The sequence below is a fragment of the Triticum urartu genome, chromosome 6A (assembly GCF_056163025.1).
Source record: "Triticum urartu cultivar PI428250 chromosome 6A, HENAU_Tu73, whole genome shotgun sequence".
NCBI lineage: Eukaryota > Viridiplantae > Streptophyta > Magnoliopsida > Poales > Poaceae > Triticum > Triticum urartu.
Genome location: NC_141878.1, coordinates 48,556,566 through 48,581,372, shown reverse-complemented (window position 1 = coordinate 48,581,372; position 24,807 = coordinate 48,556,566). Strand labels below are relative to the sequence as shown.

The following is a 24,807-nucleotide window of genomic DNA, read 5'->3' as shown; positions in this document are numbered from 1 at the left end:
CCGTATGACATCCAATATGAGAATATACCTCACTTTTGCTTTTCATGTGGCCGTCTAGGCCACTCCGATCTGGTATGCCCAACTCCTGGTACGAGAGACGAGAACGGTGATCTGCCGTTTGGTAAAGGCCTGAGGCCACCGGGGGAGAAAAGGAAACCGGCATCGTCTGAGGGTTCCTCGAAAACTCAGTCAGCTAAGACGAGCAAAAACGACACTAAGAACTCCAGTACTGCTGCCGATGGAGGTGTCAAGGTTAACTCCCCAGTCAAGCGCAATACAGCCCCAAAGCGTAAGGGGGCCCCCCCAACCCAAGTCTACCGCAGAGTTGAGTTCCCGCTCTTGACAAACCATGCGGCGACAGATGCGGATGGGGAGGCAATTGCAGGTACAAGTCTGTCCAAGGAGGGAGAGGGCATTGAGGATGATAGTGCTGTGAGAGAAACAAAGAAGAAACCCACACCTACAAACTCTGACAATACGGCAGAGGCTGCAATGCAGCCCTGCCCGTCCCAATGATATGCTTAAGTTGGAACTGTCGGGGGCTTGGGAACCCCGAGGCAGTTCGCGAGCTTCGCAGCGTTGTGAAGCAAGAAGGCCCCGCTCTGGGTTTTTTTATGGAAACAAAGATTAGAGGGAAACGTGTCGAGAAACTTCAGCAGACCTTAGGATTTGCTGGATGTTTTGCTGTTGACAGCGTCGGATTAAGTGGAGGCCTTGGTCTTTTCTGGTCCAAGGATGTTTCGGTAGAACTCAAGAATTACAGCTCGGCCCACATTGATGTTGTGGTGCGCGATGCGTTGGATAGCTCGGTGAGTTGGCGATTCACTGGGTTTTATGGAGCGCCCAGAGCTGAGAGCAGGCATCACAGCTAGCGGTTCCTTCGTACCCTACACGGCCTCGCGCATGATGAGTGGCTGTGTATGGGAGATTTCAATGAAACTTTATATGGAGAAGAGCATTTTAGTCGGACAGCTAGACCGGAATGGCAAATGAGAGCATTTCGTGATGCTGCCGACGACTGTGGGTTCTAGGATCTGGGCTGGTCAGGTGTCCCCTACACATGGGACAATCGACAAACCGGCCATGCTAATGTCAAAGCTCGGTTAGACCGGGCCTTTGCTAATGAGGGATTCAGACAGAAATTCGAGTATGTTAAAGTGCGCCATGTCTGTTCAGTTGAGTCGGATCACTGCTTTGTACTGCTAGATATGCGTCACCAATTCCCCAACGGCAACACACATACTTCGAAACCTTTTCGCTATGAGAATATTTGGCAGTCTCATAGTGATTATGATCACCTGGTGGCTTAAACTTGGCGCGGCCAAGCTAGACAGCCGGGTCTGCAGGGTGTCATGGACTCCCTCGCGGCTCTAGAGCAGACGCTCAAGCCCTGGGGTGCCCAAGAATTTGGTTCCTTGACAAGGACTGTCCGACAACTACAGAAGCGGCTTTACAGACTACGATGCCAGTCAGTTGGACGAGGCCCGTCAGAGGAGGAGAAAACTACTATGTCAAAACTCCGAGAAGCACTCAAATTGGAGGAGATATGGTTGAAACAACGGTCCCGTGTTCCTTGGTTGCGCGAGGGAGACCGCAATACGGCCTATTTCCAAGCGCAAGCAAAGCAGCGCAAACGATTAAACAAGATAACCAACTTGCAGCGGTCGGATGGTTCTGTCTGCGCTTCAGGAGATGAGGATAAAGAAGAAATCCTTGCGTTCTATCAAAACCTACACACATCTCAAGGATATAGTAACCGTGATGAGTTGTTATCACATGTGCCACACAAGGTAACGCCGGCGATGAACCACCTACTGTGCAAACCCTTCGAAGCTTCAGAGGTGCATGATGCTTTATTCCAGATGGCCGCGTCCAAAGCACCTGGGGTAGATGGGTTCACCACAGGCTTTTATCAGCGCCACTGGGAGCTCTTGAAGCATGACATTATACCAACTGTGCTTGATTTTTTGAATGGTGGTGAACTACCGGCAGGACTAAATGACACGTCCATCACATTAATCCCTAAGGTATGTCATCCACAGAATATTGCTCAGTACCGACCCATTGCATTGTGCCCAGTTCTCTATAAAATCGCCGTTAAAGCGATAACTAATCGGTTGAGGCCCTGCATGGATGAAATAATAAATGAAGAGCAAAGTGCATTTGTTCCAGGTCGCCTGATCACTGACAATGTCCTTGTGGCATTTGAGAGTGTGCATACGATGAAGAGGCGAAAGAAAGGAAAAAACTTCTCATGTGCAATCAAATTGGACATGATGAAAGCTTACAATCGAGTAGAGTGGCATTTCCTCGAAGCCATGCTTTTAAGACTTGGGTTTGCTGGTACCCTGGTCAGACTCATTATGAAATGTGTCACATCCGTTCGCTTCTCTGTTCGAGTTAATGGAGAATTATTGCCTTACTTCACTCCTTCGAGAGGACTTCGGCAGGGTTGCCCCGTGTCTCCATATCTTTTTTTGCTCTGCGCCGAGGGATTCTCGTCACTGCTGAAGTATTATGGTAACCACATTGATCGGGGCATCCGTGTGGGATTCAGAGCCCCATGGGTAAGTCACCTGTTGTTTGCTGATGATAGCTTGATTTTCATCAAGGCAAGCGCGGAAAGTGCATCTCGCCTGAACGAAATCCTTATGATTTATGGTGAGGCATCTGGCCAGTGTGTAAACCGAGCTAAAAGCTCTATCTACTTCAGCCCAAACACACCTGCGGCCTTATGAGGGAGTCTCAAACAGCTTTTGAATGTACAATCAGAAGCTTTTTTCCGAGCGATATCTCGGTCTACCCACTGCCAGTTGGAAGAATCACAAGTGGAACCTTTGAACACATTGGGGACCGAGCGAGGGGGAAAATGCAGGGCTGGTCTGAACGACTATTTGCTTGTGCAGGCAGGGAGACTTTGATCAAATCTATTGTGCAAGCTATACCGACGTTTAGCATGTCCTGTTTTCTGCTGACCAAAAAAGTGTGCAAGGATTTGACCTCAAACATGGCAAAATTCTGGTGGGGAAGTTCGGTTGATCGACGCTCTCTTCATTGGATATCCTGGGATAAACTTGCTACACCAAAAATTAAAGGAGGCATGGGTTTCCGAGACTTGCGACGGTTTAACCTAGCGCTTCTTGGGAAGCACGGATGGAGGTTTCTCACAAATCCGGACGCTCTATGCACCAGAGTGATGAAGGGGAGGTATTTTCCGGACTGTGATTTTATGCAAGCATCAACTCCAAAATCTGCTTCAGCCATATGGAGGGCAATCATAGCCGGGCGCGCAGCTCTCAGTGCTGGCCTTGTTAAACGTATTGGTGACGGGGCCTCTACCTCGATATGGGACGATCGGTGGATCCCATCAACGGTTTCTATGAAGCCCATGTTCAGACCACCATCTTCCACTGTCAATATGGTCGCTGACCTCATTGACACAGATAACTGGACATGGAAGCATGATCTAATATGAACGTCATTTATCGCACCGGACGCGGAAGCGATACTCAACATCCCCCTCCGTCAGGGAGGCGGGGAGGATTTCCTTGCTTGGGCACATAAAAGACCCGGCATCTACTCCGTTAAAACAGCCTGCCGAGCTCTAGTGAATCAAAACGAGCGTTTAGCTCTAGAAGAAGGGCAGGTAGCGGGGCCATCAATGAATGAGGAGCAGATGTGGAGCTGCTTATGGAAACTCAAAGTTGTTCCAAAAGTTAGAGTATTCTGGTGGAGGGTAATCAAAGGTATCATCCCGGATGAATCTACTCTACAACACTGTCATATCAAAGACACAAGTTTATGTAAGCTGTGCCTTGCCATGAATGAGGACTTGATGCATGCTCTTGTCCACTGCTCGCATGCAAGGCGTTTCTGGGAAGAGGCGAGATTACTCTTTGAGATTAATTTGCCACGACTCCATCCCAGCTCTTGGGCACGTGACATTCTGTGTGACATGCAATTCACAGACAAGGAACGTGCCACTATCATTACTGTCATGTGGGCTATCTGGATGTCCCACAACAGACGGACTCATGATCAGGAGATTATAGATCCAGCTGCCTCGGTTCGATGCATTCGGGAGGACCTGGCGTTGTTGGAAATTCCCCGACAGAGCTTCATACCGCTGCCGGGTCATGGCTGGCGGCCCCCTGAAGGAGATACTGTTACGATCAACACGGATGCTGCAACACACCGCGATGCCGGCAACGCCGGCATGGGGGGAGTAGCCCGCTCTTCCTCGGCATTCATGGGCGCATGGTGCAAACCCCACCTTGGGGTCACAGATCCTTTCATTCCTGAAGTGCTAGCCCTAGGTGAGGGTGTCATCTTCGCGAAGCTTCGAGGCTACACGCACGTGCGACTGGAATCCGACTGTCTTGAGGCAGTTAACCTCTGGAACTCTAGCGTACACTGATCGTTCGGTTGTAGCACCGATACTTTCAGAAATTAGAGAGCTCTCTGCTAGCTTTTTGTCTTTTCATATTTCTCATGTAATAAGAGCCGCTAATGGTCCTGCATACCTGTGTGCCAAGCGTGCATGTACGCTTGATATGACCGAAAGCTGGCTGGACTCCACACCTAACTTCCTGGTTAGCAGCCTTCTGACTGACTGACCAGCGAATGCTTTTCATTAATAAAGCTCTCTGAAATTCCCCGAAAAAAAATTATACCTCAAATAATTCTGGAGGTACGTGCGTAGTAGATCACAACGACCTTAACAAACTTCTCGGTGCATCAAACCCTCATCCCCCATCGATAGTCCCTCCCGTCTACCGCCGCGCACCACCATGATGCCACGGCACTCGCCTGAACGTCGCCGTCACGGTAGTCTCAGCTCTCCTGCGGCGACCAGCAAGCCCGCGCCGGCTGCCACGGGCGCTTGCGCACCGCTGCCGGAGGAGCTCATCTTCGACGTCCTGTCCAGGGTGCCGGTGAAGTCCGCGTGCCGCTTCCGGTGCGCGTCAAGGGGGTGGCACGCGCTCATCTCCGATCAGGCCTTCCTCGCCGCTCACAGATCGCGCCACGCCGAGCCGCTCCTCGTCACCATCACCTCCTCCTCCTCGGAGCACGCCGGCGGAGGCCGCGATCTGCGCCTGATGGACATGGATGGCAATGTTGTGACGGTGACCAAGGGCGCAGGTGGCCACACGTTGCTCTCCACGAGCACGGATGAGCTCGTCGGCGTCGCCGAAGTTTCTTCCTCTCGCGTGATCGATCCGGCCACCGGAAAGGTGCTCGCCTATTCTTCGCCGATGCAAATGTTCGGGTTCTACATCATGTTTGGTTTCGGTCGCGCCATCCCGTCCGGTGAGTACAAGATGGTACGCCTCGTGAACAACCAGACCTTCGAGGTCTTCACTCTAGGAGACAACGCGGGGTGGAGGAGGTCGAAGCTGCCCCCAATTCGCATCAATAATGGAAGCTCTCGTGTCACCGCCAATGGCGTCATGTACTTCATGGTCTCAAGGAAGCTAGACGATGACGGCTTACTTCGCTTTGACCTCGAGAGCGAAGAGTGGAAGCCGGCCATAAAAGGCCCGCCGATAACATCAAGCCCCGAGGCGTGGTGGAATGGTACACAATCGGTCCGCATAGCGGAGCTCAACGGCTTCTTGTGTGTGATTCAATCGGAGACGCAAGCAACGAGTAATCACAACTGCACCAACGTATGGCTCCGTGCTGATGACTCTTGGATCAAAGCGTACTCGATCCCGGCAGCCCCTTCGTCCTATTATTACATGCCATTGAGGGTCACACATGATGGTGGCAAGTTGATATTCTACTGTTTTTTCCATGGACAAGGACACTTGCTTCGAGCCTACGATCCTGCCACTAACACATGTACAACGATACGGAGATTAGACGACACTACTGAAAAAGTTGGTCTTTGCAGTTTGCACTTGGACCGTTTTGTCTTGAACAAGATCTAGTGCTCACCTCTAGGTGTGATTCTGCCCAATTTCAAAGTGTTTTTCACGAATAATGGAGTATTATTTGCCGACACGTATTGGTTTGTAAAGACATCGTCGGACTCGCCTTTGAAATTTTTATGCAGAGCTTCGAATTGTTCCTAGCATACATTTGTTTATTTGGAGAATCAATGGTAGTGTGGTGGTGTAACGGGCACTTGCTACTTCACGGACATCGCTACTTCATTGCCTGCTTTATTTGGCTAATGCATTTTCTTTCTTTGGAAAGCACAATCCGTGCTTTATTATTAGGGAGAGATTAGGTTTTACATGCATATCATTGTCTTTTTTTTAAAGAAGAAATAAACCTGGGAATAGTTTGTAATCCAAACTAAACCCAATCCAACCCACCAACCAAACCAATCCAAACTTTAAGTGCTACAGTCCAAACTGCTAGCGTTTTCAAGCCAAACCATCCAAACTATTTCCCACATATGGTTTGAACCCAATTCAGGTCAGGGTTACATGTGCGTGTCCACATGATTAGTTGTTGCTGCATGCTTGCTAATGTGTGTGTCCACGGTTGGATTCGGTCAACGCCATCTCGTGGGGCCGTCCCCTCCTCTCATCGAAGTCGCAACGGGGGAGCAATCGAAGCGTGTCGTCGTGGGAAGCAAAGCTGCCCGGCTTGCGGCTGGAGCCGCACCCTCGCCGGAAGCGCAGCGATGCTTCACCGATGGCCGCCGCCGACACTTCCCTGCAGCGCCAAACACATGTGCAGCGCGCGCTCCATCGCAGCCCTCGACGCAGCCAGTGATGTTTCACTGCAGAGCTGACGCTGGCACGACGGTGCTTCATCGCAGCACCGGCCGGCCACCAGCGATGTTTCACTGCAACGCCCAACACCAGCGCGACGATGCTCCATCGCAGAACCCTCGACGGACGCCGATGAAAGCTTCACTGCAGCGTTGCCGCCGCGCGGCGATGCTCCATCGCAACTCCCTGATGGTTGCTGGCGAAAGCTTCAGTACAGCACCACTGTCGTGCGGCGGAGCTCCATCGCAGCACCATTACCCCATTGAAGCTCCATTGCAGCACCTTCGATGGCCGGTTGCAAAAAAAGCTTCAGTGCAACGCAACCACCGGTGTTCGGTACGGTGCTCGATCGCAGCACGCCAGCGACAGGCTGTTGCGAGGAAGCCCGTGGCGGCGGCGCAGCTGTGCAGTGGAGATGTAACAAGAGGTGTAGTCGCCCTCCTCCTCTAGTTCGTAGTAGCAGTGGGTGGAGTGGCCGGGCGTGACAAGCAGAGATGGGAAAGGGGAGGGGAAGAAATAAGTGGCGGATCGAAACATGCGGGAAGATAAGGTTGGACCGAACGCTGACATGTGCACAGGGATATGTGTCCACCAGTCGGCGTGGCTTACCTTCTCTTGTTTTATTTGGTTGATAATAAACCGTTTTCTATTATATATAGCTAAATACTTATTTATGTTTAACAAAAGGCCAGCGATAGGCGCCGGTGTGCCGGCCGAAATTTCGGCCAGTCACACCACAGCCACCCGATTCACCCCTTTGTGCGCCGTTGGATTTGGTCCTTCCCCCGTGACATCTTCTTCCCCACGCCGCTCGCGAGAAAAAAAACAGGCCCTCGGCCCCTCGCCATCGCGTAGCGCCGTCCCCCACCACCTCCCACCCCCATCCCACACTCGTGGCCGTGGGTAACGTGTGGCCCCCACCATGGCCCTGACCGGCGAGCACCAGTGAGGTCCCGCCCCCATCGCCGAGATGGCAACACGGCTACCAGTAGATCCCAGGGCGCCGTCACCATGGGATATTGAGATGCAGCTCTAATGCCTGCCTATTCTAGGCCAAGGTCCCATGGTCGCAACAAAAAAAATCGTGTTGTCGGATCCGGCTCGCCGTCGTCAACTAGAGGCGTCATGTTTCAATTAAAAAAATTGAACGACAAAAATCTCCAATGATCAGTTGAAGCAAAAATAATGGCCGCTTCCAGCCAAAAATGACAAAGGTTCCAACAAAAACAACCACAACAGAAAACTTCAAGAGAGTTCAAAGTAGCAAACAAACTAGCCGGTTGCATCAAATAAATGCGCTGGTTCCAGCAAAAATTAAAATGCATGATCCAGCTTATGTTGTTTGCAGCTTTTCATGGGCTGGTTCCAGCACGAGGCGTGTTGCAGCACCCCGCTGTCGCAGCCTCTGCTCGCCGCCGACGCCGGCTTCCACCACCGTGTGCAGCAGCAAAACACGGCAACAAAACAGGGTTTCACTGGTGGTAGCAAAAAACAAAACTATTCCAGCAAAAAATCATTATGGTTCTAGCAAAAATGCGTCAACGCCAACGGTTGCAAATGAAATAATCTCGCCGGATCCAGCAAACCTTTTGCCGGTTGTATAGCAAAACAACAAGCCGGTGCCAGCAAAACGACTCGACGGTCGTGCAGTTCCAGCACCGGTCATGCGTGGATGTAGCTTTCTTTTTACCGTTTCCAGTAAAAACACTTGCCGTCTGTAGCCTCGGAGGGCCTTAGTCGACGGTGCTCCACCGTCGACTACTATTGATTGCAGCTTTTTGCCGGTCTGGTTCCAGCCAAAAAACTCACCCGTTGCAGCACCAAATGCTCGCATCTCCCTCACCGGCGTCTGCTGGTTGACATCGCCGGCAATTGGTGATGCTCGCGACACCACATGGCCACTTCAGTTGTTGTCTCACAGCACGGGCGTCCGACGGCACAGCAAAGGGGAGGGGGGCGGGGTTGGTGGGGGGAAGCGCGACGACAACGACCTCGCCGTCCAATCCACCGGCAGCCACCTCGTTTGCAGCACCGGCCATGGGATCACTCGCCGCCCCCGCCGTATTTTGCAGTGAGAGCTCACAGGCCATGGCCGCCCCTAATTCTATGAGCTCACAGGCCATGGCTTATCCTCACATCAGCAGCATGGCGTGTTCGCCGGAGAGCCCGTGGAGCTTGATGTAGGAGAGGTCGGGGAGAAGAGCCGAGAAGATTGGGCGGCGACGAGGTAGGAAAGTGGGAGAGGATAAAATTTAGATGTGGTGTGGTGTGGGGAAAAGATAAGGTAAGGGACGTAGTGCAATGTGTGGGCCACCAGAGCGACCGGCTGATCCCGAAACGTTTCCCTTAACAAAAACGTTAGCTGCCAAAAAAATTGAGGGCAAGAAGACTCAAAACTGAAGACGGCCTGCAGAGGGGTGCGCAGGCTTTACCATTTGGACGGAAGCAGGTTCTATGTACACATGCAAACAAATGTATATCCTTTGAAGCTAAATTCCCTTTTATTAGAAAAAAACATTTTTCATGATAAATTTAATAGGTATGAATCTGAACATCTAGAAAAAAATTAATAGGTACCATGATAATTTCTAGGTCTCTTTGCAATGCCACGCCCCCGCGGCAAGCTTTTAGGAAATGTTATCGATTATTCATGGCATTTTTGGATTATTATTTTTACTTTCTCAAATTCTCAAATGGTAGTTATATTTATTAAGAGTGTGCCATTTTGATTTTAGCAGCATTGCATTTTTATTATTAAGAGGATGGCTGTTTTATTAATAATACTTTGTTCACTTTTTGTTCGTTTGGATCAGCTCGTTCGCCCCCTCCTGTGTTTGGGTTGGCCATGCGTCCAACCGACCGAGCCAATTTACGTCCCGCGGAAAACCATATGAATTTGGGAAAAGCAAGCTACCATTGATCATGCCAACGGCTATGCTATCGCCCAGAGCTCATGTCGGTGCCATGCCAGCGGCCGGCATACATGCCAGCCTCCAAAAAAACACCATACAATTCATATTGGCGCACTTGGCAGCGGCTGGCACACATCTCAGTCATGGTCTTTCCCCTTGGCCGCGGCTTCTCTTCCTCGCCCTCCTCGACGGCTTCCTTCCTTCCACACGCCAGGAGGGCAGCATATTGTGCCTTGAGCTTCTCATCACCGTTGATGACCATCCAACAACGGGTGAACTTGAGCGACTTGTTCCCATGTTAGGCGTTTGGAATGCCTACAAATGAAGAGCACGCAAGCATATGGGCAAATGGCATATGGGAAAATGGACAAGCAAGCATATGGGCAAATTGACAAGCAAGGAGACAAGCAAGCATGCAACAAAGGAGACCAAGATGGGCACATGTATACCATGTCCTTAATGTCAAGGGCACATGTATACCATGTCCTTAATGTCAAGGCCACTCACGAGACGTCTCTCAAAACTTGTTGCATTCTTGTTGTATTACCCTCCAACGCTTCGAGAGGGACACCTCTTGTATGGCGCAAACTTCTTGCATTCATGATATTCGCGATGAACACGTAGCTAAAAGGTTGATGCCTTTTGCTCAGCTCTGAAATTGGGGTCTTGTCCAATGTCCCTTCAACATTAACAAAGGAGCTTGTCCTCATCGTGTGTGTATGTCTGTCTAAATGCTTTGGTGCTTTTTGTTTGCATTAGCTTGGGTGGAGAGCTCGTCTTTGAAAAACAAAGGCTCTCTGTCAATGTCCACTTCATCTTCTTCTAGGTCATAATCCTCCAAGAATGTGTGGTCTTGTGGGAAAGTGTTGCCCATGTCATCTTGCGTAGGTAGGGTGCGATAGATCATTGATCTCTCTAATCATACTTCAGAATCCAATCATCCGTGTATGCATATATCTTGATCTCTCTAATCATACTTCAGAAGCCAATCATCCATGTATGCATCTATCTGTTGCATCTATTTATCAGCAAGTATCTAACTGTGCATCCAGTAATCCTACATATCCATCAATCCATATATATATGTATCACCAATTACCTCCGAGATAAAGCATGAAGCATTGAGAAGAGATCAGACCCAATTCCATATATACATCACCGAGTACCATTGAGATAAAACATGTGACATTGATAAGAGATCAGACCTGAGATTTGAGGGGCTGAAGGATTACCACCGTATATTCCAGTTTGTAGGCAAGTAATCTGTTGATATTTATATACGTGCTAATTTTTCCAAACAGTTTTTGGAGGCAGTATGTTTAGAGACGTATGATCTGAACGGAGAGTACGTCCGGCCGTCGACGTGTAAAGAGGCATCACGCCCTATGGCGAAGGCGCTCAGAGCTCGGACTGCTCGATGAAGGAGGGATAAATAGGAGAAGATGTCGTTCAAATTTTCTATCTTTTTGCTTTCACGGGGAGAGAGGCCAAGGTGACTACAACTCACACGATCGTGATAACTCGCAAACGGATCATTATTTATTTTTCTGCATGGCCGTAACAACTCCGACCAGATGGTGTACAAATTGGTTTTTTAAAGGGAATTCATGAGTCGATCTACACCGTAATAAATCGGTTCAACCAAATTAATGGCTTGTAAAATCTAATTAACATAACAATTTCTTGGGTGTTTTTTTAAGGGAATTCATGAGTCAATCTACGCCGTAATAATTCGGTCCTACCAAATTAACGGCTTATAAAATCTAATTAACATGAGAATTTCTAGAGAGTCTAGGATTAGTATAAGCGCGTAGGGGTCGGCAATGCCTCATGGCCAGCCATGAAGCATGAAGGGGCCTCAGCCGTCTTGGCTTCGAGTCTCATCAAGATCAAAGGCCGCGCCGAACAGGTTGCAGACATCAGGATTGGCGCATGATGAGAATGCCATACATCAACCTTACCAGTAAGAACAATTAAACATATGCCCTATTTATTGCATATCTAAGTGAGTGAATTAAGCATGAAGAGGAAAAAAAAGAAAAAAAAAATCCACATCAATCTCAACGTAAGCTCAATGATATAGGATTGTGCTTTAGCAAAACTGTTAAACAAACCGACGACGAGGACGACGAGGACAAGCTTAGTTTTTTTTGTCATTTTAATGTTTGGTTTGTTTAAGAATGTGCTGGACTGGACTTGCCAAAGGTTTTTAAATTAGTTTGTCATGTCTATTTGAGTTAAATTTGGCTAAATTTTAGAACAATTCAGGATGCGATGGCCCAGTTAGACGCACCGACGACAACAACGCATGCCAGTTTCTCTGTCCCACAAAATCCAGACATCCATTTGAGGTGCATGTACCCAAAGCCCCTGCTTCGAGCGAAGGGGCGGCCGCCAGCATGTAGTGGCATCCGCCCCGACATGACGGTATAAATTTAAGTGATAAGATCACTAGCTTTTTTTGGTTTTGAACACATTGTAAATTTGTAAATTAGAGAAATGGAAGTTATAAAGTTCTATTGATATTTTCCATAATTCAGAATATGGCATTTTTTATTTTTAGGAGTTGTTTATGAGAAATGTTTGGTTAATGGCATTTCCTTAAAAAAATGTTAATAGGGCTTCATATAAGGAATGATCGGACACATTTTTATCCCAACATACTCCGTTTCATTATATAAGATGTATTTATTTTTTGATAAAATTCCTGCATTCTAATTCCTCATCATTCCTTTGTTAGCCATAAAAAAAGAAAGTATCTCTCCCAATTGTCAGCTTCTCTCCTTGTAGAAAGGATGTAACCAACAAACTCGGTACAGTTTGGAAATTATTTGCTTCAAAGTTAACCGCCACTGTTCGTCAACAGAGCTATTCCTGAGGCATTGTCCGGCCAGTCCCAAACCACAACTCGCACTGTGGTTAACTGCCCCAAAGAGCATAGTTCCACTTGTTGACAAAACAAAGTTTGAGGCCTGCTTTTGGCCGGTTCACCCAGAATGATGAGAATCAAACATTTCCACAAATTCTCTCAGAATCTTAAACCTATTTTGTTTAGGAGTTCCAATTCTCAGAATTCTGAGAGATCAGCCAAAAGAACTGGGCCTGAATCTCAATCTATAGCTACCAGATGATTAAGATGATATAAATCCCCTGTCACCTCATACAGCCTACCAATTGAAACTATAGTAGAAAAATGTCCAGATTAGATGCATCTAAGGATTTTCATGTGGAGCTGTCCGAAGAATCGACAAAAATAACAAAGATGATTCTACAGGGCCTCAGAGATCTTGGTGGCTGTGGTCATCAGACGGGGCTTATTGCCCCATCAAGAGTAGCAAATATTTTGATAACATCACTGGCTCCAAGAAAAACAAGTAAAAGCACCGCAAAAACAACCAGATGGCAGATTGTACGATTTGAGTCAGAAGTAGCTGGTTAAAGATCTCATATTTATATTATCAATGGGAATCCGAACGATTTTCTTCTTCATCCTCACCATACGATTGGACATAGCACCAAAACAAATCAAGAAAGCAGAGAAAATTCTCTAGAAAACCGATACAGAGAGATGGCTTATGGCACGACTTTAGGTCAGAAGTAGCTGGTTTAAGATCTCACATTTGTTAACACAAATCAATGGGAATCCGAATGATTTTCTTCGTCACACCTAGCCACGCCATTGGTCGAAATAACACTCCAAACAGAGACGGAGATGCAGTACCAAAAGAATATTATTTGCAGAGAAGTTTATCTGCTTTGTCACCGGCAAATCCTGGATGAACAGAGGACGGCCGGAGCTTAAAAAGCAGACGGGGAGAGCTAGGAAAGTGCTTTCCCCTTCGGTTCGATCTCGCCTAAGGATAGATTCCTCGCCGCAGATTCGCAGCGAACAATTGCAATTTTAGGCCAAGAACAGATGAACGAGACAGGAAAAGCAGATCAACGTCGGAGAGGAATAAACGATGAAGCACGGCAAATGAAAATCAAGAAGGCTCAAAACGAGGAACAAACCCTAGATCGGGGAAGGGAGTGATGAGATTGGCTGCCGGCGGCGGTGGAAGAAAGGGAGTTCGGGGATCCGGTATTTGTAGCCGTCCTGGCTGGTTGCTGTTGTGGGTACTAACGGGCTAGGGTTTGGACTCGTGGTGCATGTGTACATGGGCTACGGCCCATGAAAGGCTGGACCGAGGTTGGTGGTCCGTGACGATCCAGAAATGCGAGTATCCGATTCAGGTTCTGTTGGGCTTGACATGGGTATCAATATTATGAGGTCTCAAAAAAAAACTATCAACCCCTAAAAAAACTATCAATATTATGTCAAACTCAAAAGAAATAAACTAACAATATTATGTCGTCTCAAAGAAAAATGTATCAATATCATTGATCCTAAAAAAACAAAGCTATCAATATTGTCATAGAAGCTCTTAAGTTTAGATCCCTCTCATCATCGATAATCATGTTGTGCAGAATTACACACGCAGTCATGATATTTGAGACGGAATTCTTATCTCAGAAAAACAATGACAAACCGAGCTTGCAACACATTGAATGCCTTCTCAATATCCTTTCTGCGTGCTTCTTGTGCTTGGGCATAAATAGTTTGATTCTTGCCTTTTTGGCTACTGATGGTTTCATAAATGTTGACCACGAAGGAAGGATAGATATCACCAACCAAATAATATCCTATGATATAGTCATGTTCATTGACAATGTAGTTGCAAGCCGGAGCATCTCCACTAGCAAAGCCGAGCAAAAAAATGTGATCTCTACCAGTGGCGGAGCTACAGATAACTAGTTGGGCGGGCCAACATGGGCCAAGCTGAAGGAAACCCATTTTTTTATCTCAAAAGGCCCAATTTATTGTCTGTTTTTAGGCAAGGCCCAATTTATTGTCTACTCTTCACAGCTTTGGCCATGAGCTGGGCGGGCCAACATGGGCCAAGCTGAAGGAAACCCATTTTTTTATCTCAAAAGGCCCAATTTATTGTCTGTTTTTAGGCAAGGCCCAATTTATTGTCTACTCTTCACAGTTTTGGCCATGAGCTGGGCGGGCCAACATGGGCCAAGCTGAAGGAAACCCATTTTTTTATCTCAAAAGGCCCAATTTATTGTCTGTTTTTAGGCAAGGCCCAATTTATTGTCTACTCTTCACAGTTTTGGCCATGAGCTGGGCGGGCCAACATGGGCCAAGCTGAAGGAAACCCATTTTTTTATCTCAAAAGGCCCAATTTATTGTCTGTTTTTAGGCAAGGCCCAATTTATTGTCTACTCTTCACAGTTTTGGCCATGAGCTGGGCGGGCCAACATGGGCCAAGCTGAAGGAAACCCATTTTTTTATCTCAAAAGGCCCAATTTATTGTCTGTTTTTAGGCAAGGCCCAATTTATTGTCTACTCTTCACAGTTTTGGCCATGAGCTGGGCGGGCCAACATGGGCCAAGCTGAAGGAAACCCATTTTTTTATCTCAAAAGGCCCAATTTATTGTCTGTTTTTAGGCAAGGCCCAATTTATTGTCTACTCTTCACAGTTTTGGCCATGAGCTGGGCGGGCCAACATGGGCCAAGCTGAAGGAAACCCATTTTTTTATCTCAAAAGGCCCAATTTATTGTCTGTTTTTAGGCAAGGCCCAATTTATTGTCTACTCTTCACAGTTTTGGCCATGAGCTGGGCGGGCCAACATGGGCCAAGCTGAAGGAAACCCATTTTTTTATCTCAAAAGGCCCAATTTATTGTCTGTTTTTAGGCAAGGCCCAATTTATTGTCTACTCTTCACAGTTTTGGCCATGAGCTGGGCGGGCCAACATGGGCCAAGCTGAAGGAAACCCATTTTTTTTATCTCAAAAGGCCCAGTTTATTGTCTGTTTTTAGGCAAGGCCCAATTTATTGTCTACTCTTCACAGCTTTGGCCATGAGCTGGGCGGGCCAACATGGGCCAAGCTGAAGGAAACCCATTTTTTTTATCTCAAAAGGCCCAATTTATTGTCTGTTTTTAGGCAAGGCCCAATTTATTGTCTACTCTTCACAGTTTTGGCCATGAGCTGGGCGGGCCAACATGGGCCAAGCTGAAGGAAACCCATTTTTTTATCTCAAAAGGCCCAATTTATTGTCTGTTTTTAGGCAAGGCCCAATTTATTGTCTACTCTTCACAGCTTTGGCCATGAGCTGGGCGGGCCAACATGGGCCAAGCTGAAGGAAACCCATTTTTTTATCTCAAAAGGCCCAATTTATTGTCTGTTTTTAGGCAAGGCCCAATTTATTGTCTACTCTTCACAGTTTTGGCCATGAGCTGGGCGGGCCAACATGGGCCAAGCTGAAGGAAACCCATTTTTTTATCTCAAAAGGCCCAATTTATTGTTTGTTTTTAGGCAAGGCCCAATTTATTGTCTACTCTTCACAGTTTTGGCCATGAGCTGGGCGGGCCAACATGGGCCAAGCTGAAGGAAACCCATTTTTTATCTCAAAAGGCCCAATTTATTGTCTGTTTTTAGGCAAGGCCCAATTTATTGTCTACTCTTCACAGTTTTGGCCATGAGCTGGGCGGGCCAACATGGGCCAAGCTGAAGGAAACCCATTTTTTTATCTCAAAAGGCCCAATTTATTGTCTGTTTTTAGGCAAGGCCCAATTTATTGTCTACTCTTCACAGTTTTGGCCATGAGCTGGGCGGGCCAACATGGGCCAAGCTTAAACATGGGCCAACGTGGGCTGGGCGGGCCACGGCCCATTTGGCCTTGCTGTAGCTCCGCCGGTGATCTCTACAATACAATTACATCTTTAAGAGAACCCGGCAATCCAAAGAAGCAATGCCAAATCCAAGTCATGTGAAGCCACGGCCTCGAGTACAATAGTGGGATCACGTTTATAGCCGTAGGGCAGTTCTTCCACCTTCAATGCATGCAATCCACACTCCCAAGCATGTCCGGCCATCCTCTTACTTCATTCTTCGCCATCAACTTCTTTGTGTCCTCCTCATTGGAAGCTCGGAGATACTCGGGACCAAAAACCCAGATTAAAACCTTAGCAAACACCTGCACACATTTGAGCGCGGTATCTTCTTCAATGTGAAGATACTCATCAGTGTAACCAGTCATAACGTCATATGCTATCACTCTCATCGTCGTTGATGTCTTTTGGTATTAACTAAACCCAAGCAAACCGGCGGCATTTCTTCACGAGTGAAAAAACATAAAATTGCTATAAGAATAAAAAGAGATCTACGCGTTTGATAACACCTACGGAAGAGGTGAGCCGGATAAGTTGGTACCTAATCAAAGTAATCTTCCATGAGCATGGTATGACCGAGATCTCAGTTGCGCGAAATGTAAAGACGACCAAACGTCGATCCTTGGCGCTTTCTCTTCTTGTCGGCCTCAAATTTTTGGACAAAATGCAACACGACGAGGTGATCTACATCATCGTCAAAAAAAGCATATTCTCTATGTCAGAATCATCTGACTCGGACGACGACGACAAACTATAATCATTATTCATCTAAAAAAGTAAATCCACGATTTAATCTAACATATGGGTTGTCACCTAAAATCAAAGCAGACTGAAACCACTAGAGAGATTGCCCTTGGCCGGTAGCAAATCCGTGCAACCAAGCTCTCTTCCGCACCACCGGCCAGTAGCGAATCCAGTGCCCCAAACCCGCAGCCCCGGTTGCGAGACGAATCTGCGGCTCAATTCTCCCAACCTTCTATTTTTCTAGCTTTGAAGCCCAGTTTATGTACTACTCGGCCCCCAAGTTAGCAAAATAAAATGTGCCCCACTCTCTTGGGTCCCCATTGAAATTTAGGGCTGGGCCCGCTCCGGCACATATGCATGGAGGAGTTTACTGTTAAATAAAACATAAAAAATGCATTGCTTTCAAACTGAGAATCCAAATCAAAATTCATTTTGTTTTGAAACTATCAAAATCCATTTTCACTGTTGTGTTTCTCATGATGGGATGTTCAGAACCAGGTCCCTGACGGGCATATTCCACCAATTATTTTTGAGAAGCGACTTCAAGTCACCAAAAAAAATATCAAGTTTTGTGGTATGAACATGCTTTTCTAGCTCGGGCCAATAAGTTGAGACTTTTTTGTTTGATAACATGTTCCTAGTTGTATAGTGGCTTGTGTATCATCAGACGATATTTAGAAAAACAATTGTGCCGATATTTGGAGACTATGCGCCGATATTTTTAGAAAAACAATTGTGTATCTTTTTTCATTGTCGTGTGACCTGATTTTCTCTCACGAACTGGTAGTTTGACCATCCATAATGAATATTATGTGCAAGAAAAGTATATAGTTTTTTATTGCAAATTATTGTAGGTAGCTTACCAAGCTGACCGCTTGGTAGTTCAAGTATATAGTTGCTCGTGTTTTGGTAAAAAAAAAGTTCTTACACTATTAGTGCATACATGCCTTAAAATTTGCACATAATATATTCAATTATCTGGAAGCAACCGTATAATAGAAACTTGCTTTTTTGCCCCAACAATTCATAACTAGATGGCCAACTTGTCATTTTGTGACATGAAAACATGTACGTAATACAAACTTGCTTTTCAAGACATAATGTTGTTTGCTCCAAGCATTGCGATTTGTGCCATCCACATTATAAAGGGAGCGACTAGGATAAAAGCTGAGTATAGGGTGCAAAAATAGAAAAAGCATTCTGGGCTCTCGGATTGAAGATAGACGGTACAGGAGATGGTGGAGCAATCTGTGCGGACAGTTAGCAAAAAGGGCCCTCGACTCAGGTTAATTTGCTTTCGATGCCCTTCTCCTCCAAACACGATCCCCTCTGCGGCCGGCAGTAGCACGGGCACCTCTCAACCCTAATGGCGTCGCAGCTCCCTCCTGGACCTACCCTCTCGTCCATCTCCCTCTATCTCGCTGACGGTGGTGGAGGTACAGATCCTTTTTTTTTTTGCGAACAGAGGTACAGATCCGGTGCCTAGCTGGGCGAGTACGCTCCATATACGCTCCATGTAGGTACCGTTCCATCTGCGCTCCGACGGCTCTTCGCCGTCTCGTCAGCGGCGGTCCGGCTGCTTTGAACGGACCTCGCCATGTGCTAAGCTGCGGTTGCGGGGGAACAAACTCGCCTCGGTACTGTCCTCAATCCCCCATCGTTCTCTTTATGCTAATTTTGGGGTAAAATCTGGGGATATATCTGTGTCCATGCGGAGGAAAATTAATCAATGAAAAAACTTGCTATATCTTGCTTACATTAGATTTTTTTGAGCAATTAGGCATTTTTTTTATAATTGGTTGATATTGTCAACAATTACATCCTGATTGCAATATTCTAGGATAAGTGTGCTCTCCTGAATCATGAGTAGTAGTAGTGTCGCACTGTCAACAATATTATCTATCTGTGGCTGGCTCTGCAGGTTGTTTATTGTCCTGAATAGAGATAGTAGAAGAATGTCACCTATGAATCCTGACACTTCTTGTCTGCTGCCATCTCATACAATTTCTCGTGGTTGCCTACTCGTACTGTCAACTACTCAACTTTCATCAATTTGAATGATACATGAGTACAAAGTAATTTCATGTGCCTGTTCAATTACCTGAACGTGAAGTGCTTGTTGGCACAATGCTGAAATTCAGTAACACTGCAATATGTGCCACTCCAACGATTTTGCAGAGCCCTATCTATTTTTCAGTACTTCCATTGAAACTAAAATCATGGTAGTATTTTCTAGTGAAACAATGTATTAATTCTTTGGTCTTCCTCATTTGTTTGTAAAAAATGCCATTATATTTCAATTCCTACAGATTTATCATGCGAGTAACATACTGGAGCTCGGCGGTGGCATCGTCTACATCCGTTTATTAGTCCCGTGTTTCACTTCTCTGCTCTGCTGGCACGGTTTTTTGTGTGACATTTGTTCAGGAAACATAGCATCGGCCAGAGCGGCTTCAGAGTATTAAAACATGTTACCAATTTTTGGGAGAACTAGCATTCCATTGCTGCTACAACTTCTGTGAGACTGCGCTTTCTTCAATTTGAAGTAACCTCTTCCAATTTATTGTGGCTACAATCTGAAGCATCTTACAAATAAGTTGAGTTAGAATCATTCTTTGGTGTGTGGTATGTCTCTGGAACTTTGGTTGTGCATTTCCTTTCACTTTTGCATTGTGTTGAAGAAATATATGCATCTCTTTCACCTGATTAACCAATCGCATCTCATTTCAGTAGATTTTTTTGTAAACAGGGCACCCAAGAGTAGGGTTTCTGTTTGAGTTTTTAGGGCTTCAGTAAGTATAAATTGTTGTTTTCATTTCACATTCGTTTGGTACCAGGTACGATTCCATTCTACTCCGAACCATAAATTAGACAACATTACATCTCTTTCCTTAGTGGAAAACAAACATATTTTTCTTCTAAATTATGCAATAACACTCTCCTTGTATACTTACAGCTATTATATTTTTGTTACAGTAGTGTAGAAACTGTAGTGGTAAACTGGGTGGAAATTAACAGAATTATCATGGTTCACATAACTATTATGTGCAAGCTACTACTCACCAAGCAATATAGAAATGTATGCACATGACTGAACTATAATTCAAATCTTTACAAACTTTTAATCCACCAGAGAACATAATTATTTCCTAGTTCTTGCCTTGTAATGTGAACTATAACATTGTTCTTGTATTTTGTAGATGTATGCTGCCCTCTGACCAGCGGAAGCATCAGGACTGCAAATGGAGAGAGGAGGTGTTTACCGAAGACTTCCCTTCCTTATAGCTGCAAGAATTTCTCTGCAGGATAATTTTAATTCTTTTGTTGAGCATACACCTACGCGTGCTTGTGCTCAACTGAAGCTCGAACTGGAGGAAAGGACAGGGCTTTCATGTCATGTGCCATCAAGATAGTCCAGACTTCCCTTCCTTACAGTTCCTGACCCATTTTTAATAGCAATGCTTGTTGAGCAGTGATCGTATTAGTCCTTAGGTCCCAGTCTTGCCAGTCATGTACTGAAAATGATCCTCCCATGTATCAGTCGATATGTATGCATGCCTCTTGTGTTGTGTTCCATCTATGATGGCCCAGTTTGAAATGTAAATTTAGTTATGCTTGAAGAGTATGGTATAATTTTGAGGTAATTACATCAATGGTGTCTAAACTTGCTACCAATGTTCAGTTTAGTGCACGAACTTGAAGAATACACCGATTTGGTGCAAAAACTTGGCTTTCTGGTGCAAATACGGTTCGAATCACGTTTTCATACGTCCGCGCTGCTGACTAGATGCCAGCGTGGCTGCGGGACCCAATGTCAGCGAGTGCCATCGCGCACAGAGGCATGTGGCCACGCGGCTGGGTGAAATATCACAGAAACCCCCTTTGATCTGTTTATTTTTCGCACATAAGCCCCTGAGCCGGTGGGACACAGCAGCCCGCCCATATCCTAACATCCCGCCTGTGTCATGATCTGCCTCGGGCTCTTCTCGTCGTCTCTCTCCTAGTTCGATCGTTCGGTGCCGCCGCCTGGGTGGATCGTGACGGCACCATTGATCGTCGCAGGCGCGAATGGCGGTGCCTCGTCGGCGAGCTCTCGGCGATGCAGCTCCTCCATATGGTGAGAATTGCGTCGTCTCCTCTGCCCCTCTGTCTCCTGGTTTCTGTAGGTTTTTAAATGTATGTATGGCGCGACAGGAACTAGGATATGTATGTCATGGTGCTGCTGTGATGATTCTTAGTTGTGTTTAGGTTATTCCCCTAATGCGCAATGACACTTTAGGATTTGAAACTGATGTTTGTTCTTAGGTAATGCGTGGGTTAGAAAGGCACCTCTTTTTTGGTATTTGTGATGGACAAAAAAATGCAGATTTGATGACATAGAGGATGGTCGATTTGATCTTATTAGAAATATGAAGTAGGTATACTGAAAATTTAACAGTAGCATTACTAAACTTGATGGCAGTAGCATTCCTGAACTTTTTGACAGATGCTTAACTGAATGTTGGACGCTTAACTGAATTTTTTGACACTTGCTTAACTGAATTTTGACTAGTAGGTACACACTCAATTTTGATCAGTGAACATGTATGTACGTGCATAGTGTAAGCTAGTCAGTACTTGTTGGGTGAGTTTCTGTAAGCAGCCAGCAAGCAAAGGGCATTTGTTGCCTGGACAATTTTGTAAGAAACAGAGCAGACATACACACCCGTATATGATGTTGCCTTCAAATCTTTGGTACACATTCTTTATATGATGGAAGATTAACTCCTGGCATATGCTTACAGAGATCTTTGGTGTGCATTATGCAATTGAGCCTTACCTTAATTTATCACACCCGTAGCTCATAGCTGCAGAGCCACTCAGCCTTCAGATGTCCCTACTCTGCTCTGTAAAGACAAGAACTCGTCTGAACCACTAGGAACCTCTTCCTCCCCATGACAGCCATCCATCCTGTGGCACTTTGTTACATCCCTCTTACTCCATCGAACAAATTGTGCCAGATTACAGGGGAATTGAGGCTAGGGTTTGAGGAGGAGGAAGGAGGAGGAGATACACGAGACAGAGAACTGGGGTTTGGAGAAGTGGGTTCAGTCTATTACTCAATCGTGCCCCTCTCATCCGGTCCAGGACCTACTTAACCACCTATCACAGCTCCCAGGTGGCCGGGTCGAAAAGCCGGTTGGGCTTCTTGTTCCTCTTGGGCCGGTCGGCGTCGTTGGTGGGCTTGGGCGTAGCGGTATCCGTGACACACTTTTTTCTTTTTCATTATCTGCGAAAGAACGGACTTTCATTCATTGACATGGGGCATAAAATCATCCTCATAGACGAGCTGAATCTCTTCCTGCCCAGACCCTAACCATTAGTTGGTAGGCAGAAAAAAGCGGAAGGCATTCGTACCAAAGGTTGCTCGTGTGTATGTGTGCTCTGTTTCTTACTCTGCTAGATCTTCCTTGTTTCTTCCAGAAATTCCACCGAGCAACCTGTGTGTGTGTGTGAGTCTATCATACCAACACAGCGGGAGACTCTCTGCCAATAATTTGTTTGTTTTATCAATTTTGGGTTGTTTACTGCAAGTGTTTTATGAAGTGAATTCTATGCTGTTAAGATAGTGTTCTTACCACTTATTTATCCATATTTACTGATGCTAAATGAATTATTAACTAAAGTTAACATCATTTAGAGTTAACTGAATTTTGTTTTGTTTACTAAATTGTGTGTTGTAAGCTGAGGTAAGAGTGAACTAATTACTTCTTCTTTGCATTGCAGGTGCTTTTGATGGTCTTTTCTGAGTTCAGATTCACCGCAGAGGCTTCTTTTGTGGAACTGACAGCAACAGCACATACAAGGATTATGAAGTTGACTGGTTTGACAACTGTGACAGTGATACTTGGTCCATTTTATGGATTGATGATTTTCTGCAGCAGCTAGGGTATGACAGAAAGAGTGTAAAGCTTGATGTGTTTTGGTGTCAGCCGGGAAAGACATTGGGTGATGGACTAAGAGAGATAAAGTGTGCTGCCGACATCCTTGCAATGATAGCACCAACTACAGAGCACAAGAATTTGTTGCTGATTGTAGACCATGGAGAGACACTTAACAGAGTTATGAGAGATGACATTATGCTAAATGATAAAAATATCCAAGATGAGGAAAGAAGTGTGCCAAATGATAGGAGAGGAAGGAGGTTATTTGGGGAAGGATCATCATCAGGTTGTGGTGATGAAGAAATAGAGGAGGAAGGTGGAGTAGACACAGCAACAGCAGATTCAGAGACTGATGAGGATTTCTATGATAGTGACTTTGATATAGAGATGGGGACGATGATTTGTTCGAGACAAACATAGATAAAGAAGTGGATGATCACAGAGAGAAGGATACATCATGTGACTATGAAGCGGAGCTAGCTGAGGATGCTGTCAATGAACCATTCATGTCTGAACTTGATGAAAATGCACCTAAGTTCATCAATGAACTTGATCTTTTGCTTAGAGGACTATTTTGATTACCAGACTTGTTATTATTAATGTAATGAACATTTGGATGTGATGTACCTTGAACTTAAGTATTTGGCTGTCATGTTATGTACTAGACCTATTTATAGTGTTGCCGTCAATAATTTGGTACTGAATATCACTGTCTTGCTGTCAAACTTTAGTTGTGATGACCACAAAAATGTTGTCAAAATTTGGCACTGAATATCACTTTCTTGCTATCAAAATTTAAATTTTTTTGCACCGAATATCATTGTGTTGCTGTCAAATTTTAGCTATGATGTTCACACAATTGTTGTCAAAATTTGGCACTGGATATCAATTGGTGCTGTCAAAATTTAGTTATGATATACTACTGTAGTACATGAATCATTCGATTCAATAATGTTTGATGTACAGGTACATGAAACAATAATTTCAATTTGATACATGAGATTGATTCGGTACAGGAGATTGTTGTACATGAAATTGACATTAATCTGAAACTGCAGTACAGGAAACAAAACATCTCGAATTGCCATTTTCTTTCAATACACAGACCAAGCATTTCAGTAGTAAATCTCATTGAGTTCATCAAAAATACTAATTTTGTCTCAACTAAACCAAAATACATTAAAACAAAATGCATCAGGACCTGCCAGCCATTGCAAACATGATTGCGACTAAACCAAAATACATTAATATGGCACTCGCTGACATTGGGTCCCACGACCATGCTGGCATCCTAGTCAGCAGCGTGGACGTATGCAAACGTGATTCGAACCGTATTTGCACCAAAGAACCAAGTTTTTGCACCAAATCAGCGTATTCTTCAAGTTCATGCACCAAACTGAACATTGGTGGCAAGTTTAGGCACCATTGCTGTAATTACCTCTATAATTTTCTCGATGTACTAGCATATTTGTGATACATACTTGCATACTTTTTCATGACAAACATCTTCAGTTTCCTTGCATAACTAGTGATGATGTACTGAAATATACATGTATTTCATGAAATAGATATGTGCAAAGATTTTTTGTAAAACTAATAGGAAATGGGGCATAATGACTGCAGATCTATAAATGGTTGTTGGAGAGAAAGATGAGATAGTTGAGGTTGTTGTTGCAAAGTTTTTGTTTTATATCTAACTGTTACTAGGGGGTTTTTCGTAAAATCTGCCCTTAAGTGGCTTGCTATCCTCCATTAGAATCTGTGCCATCCATCTCGCAT

General features: G+C 45.4%; 1 protein-coding gene, 1 long non-coding RNA gene and 3 other non-coding genes across 5 annotated transcripts; 2 read left to right on the top strand and 3 right to left on the bottom strand.

The window, feature by feature from the left end:
* Positions 1-4,790: 4,790 nt before the first annotated feature.
* Positions 4,791-5,933, top strand: LOC147963813 (F-box protein At1g11270-like). The gene has a single exon (XM_087526693.1). It carries the CDS (start codon positions 4,791-4,793, stop codon positions 5,931-5,933), a length of 1,143 nt encoding a protein of 380 aa, XP_087382819.1.
* A 6,981-nt stretch (positions 5,934-12,914) lies between these two features.
* LOC125526458 (small nucleolar RNA SNORD24) lies at positions 12,915-13,001 on the bottom strand. The gene has a single exon (XR_007291686.1). It is a non-coding gene; the product is annotated as a small nucleolar RNA SNORD24 (small nucleolar RNA).
* A 55-nt stretch (positions 13,002-13,056) lies between these two features.
* On the bottom strand, positions 13,057-13,136 carry LOC125526459 (small nucleolar RNA R12). Its single transcript, XR_007291687.2, has one exon. It is a non-coding gene; the product is annotated as a small nucleolar RNA R12 (small nucleolar RNA).
* Positions 13,137-13,226: 90 nt separating this feature from the next.
* Positions 13,227-13,311, bottom strand: LOC125526460 (small nucleolar RNA R12). Its single transcript, XR_007291688.1, has one exon. It is a non-coding gene; the product is annotated as a small nucleolar RNA R12 (small nucleolar RNA).
* Positions 13,312-18,374: 5,063 nt separating this feature from the next.
* LOC125526457 (uncharacterized) lies at positions 18,375-20,753 on the top strand. The gene is made up of 2 exons (XR_007291685.2): positions 18,375-18,741; positions 19,414-20,753. It is a non-coding gene; the product is annotated as an uncharacterized LOC125526457 (long non-coding RNA).
* The last annotated feature ends 4,054 nt before the right edge of the window (positions 20,754-24,807 follow it).

Bases quoted from the DNA above. Each gene is read 5' to 3' on its own strand.
- LOC147963813 (XM_087526693.1), top strand. From the start codon at position 4,791: ATGATGCCACGGCACTCGCCTGAACGTCGCCGTCACGGTAGTCTCAGC.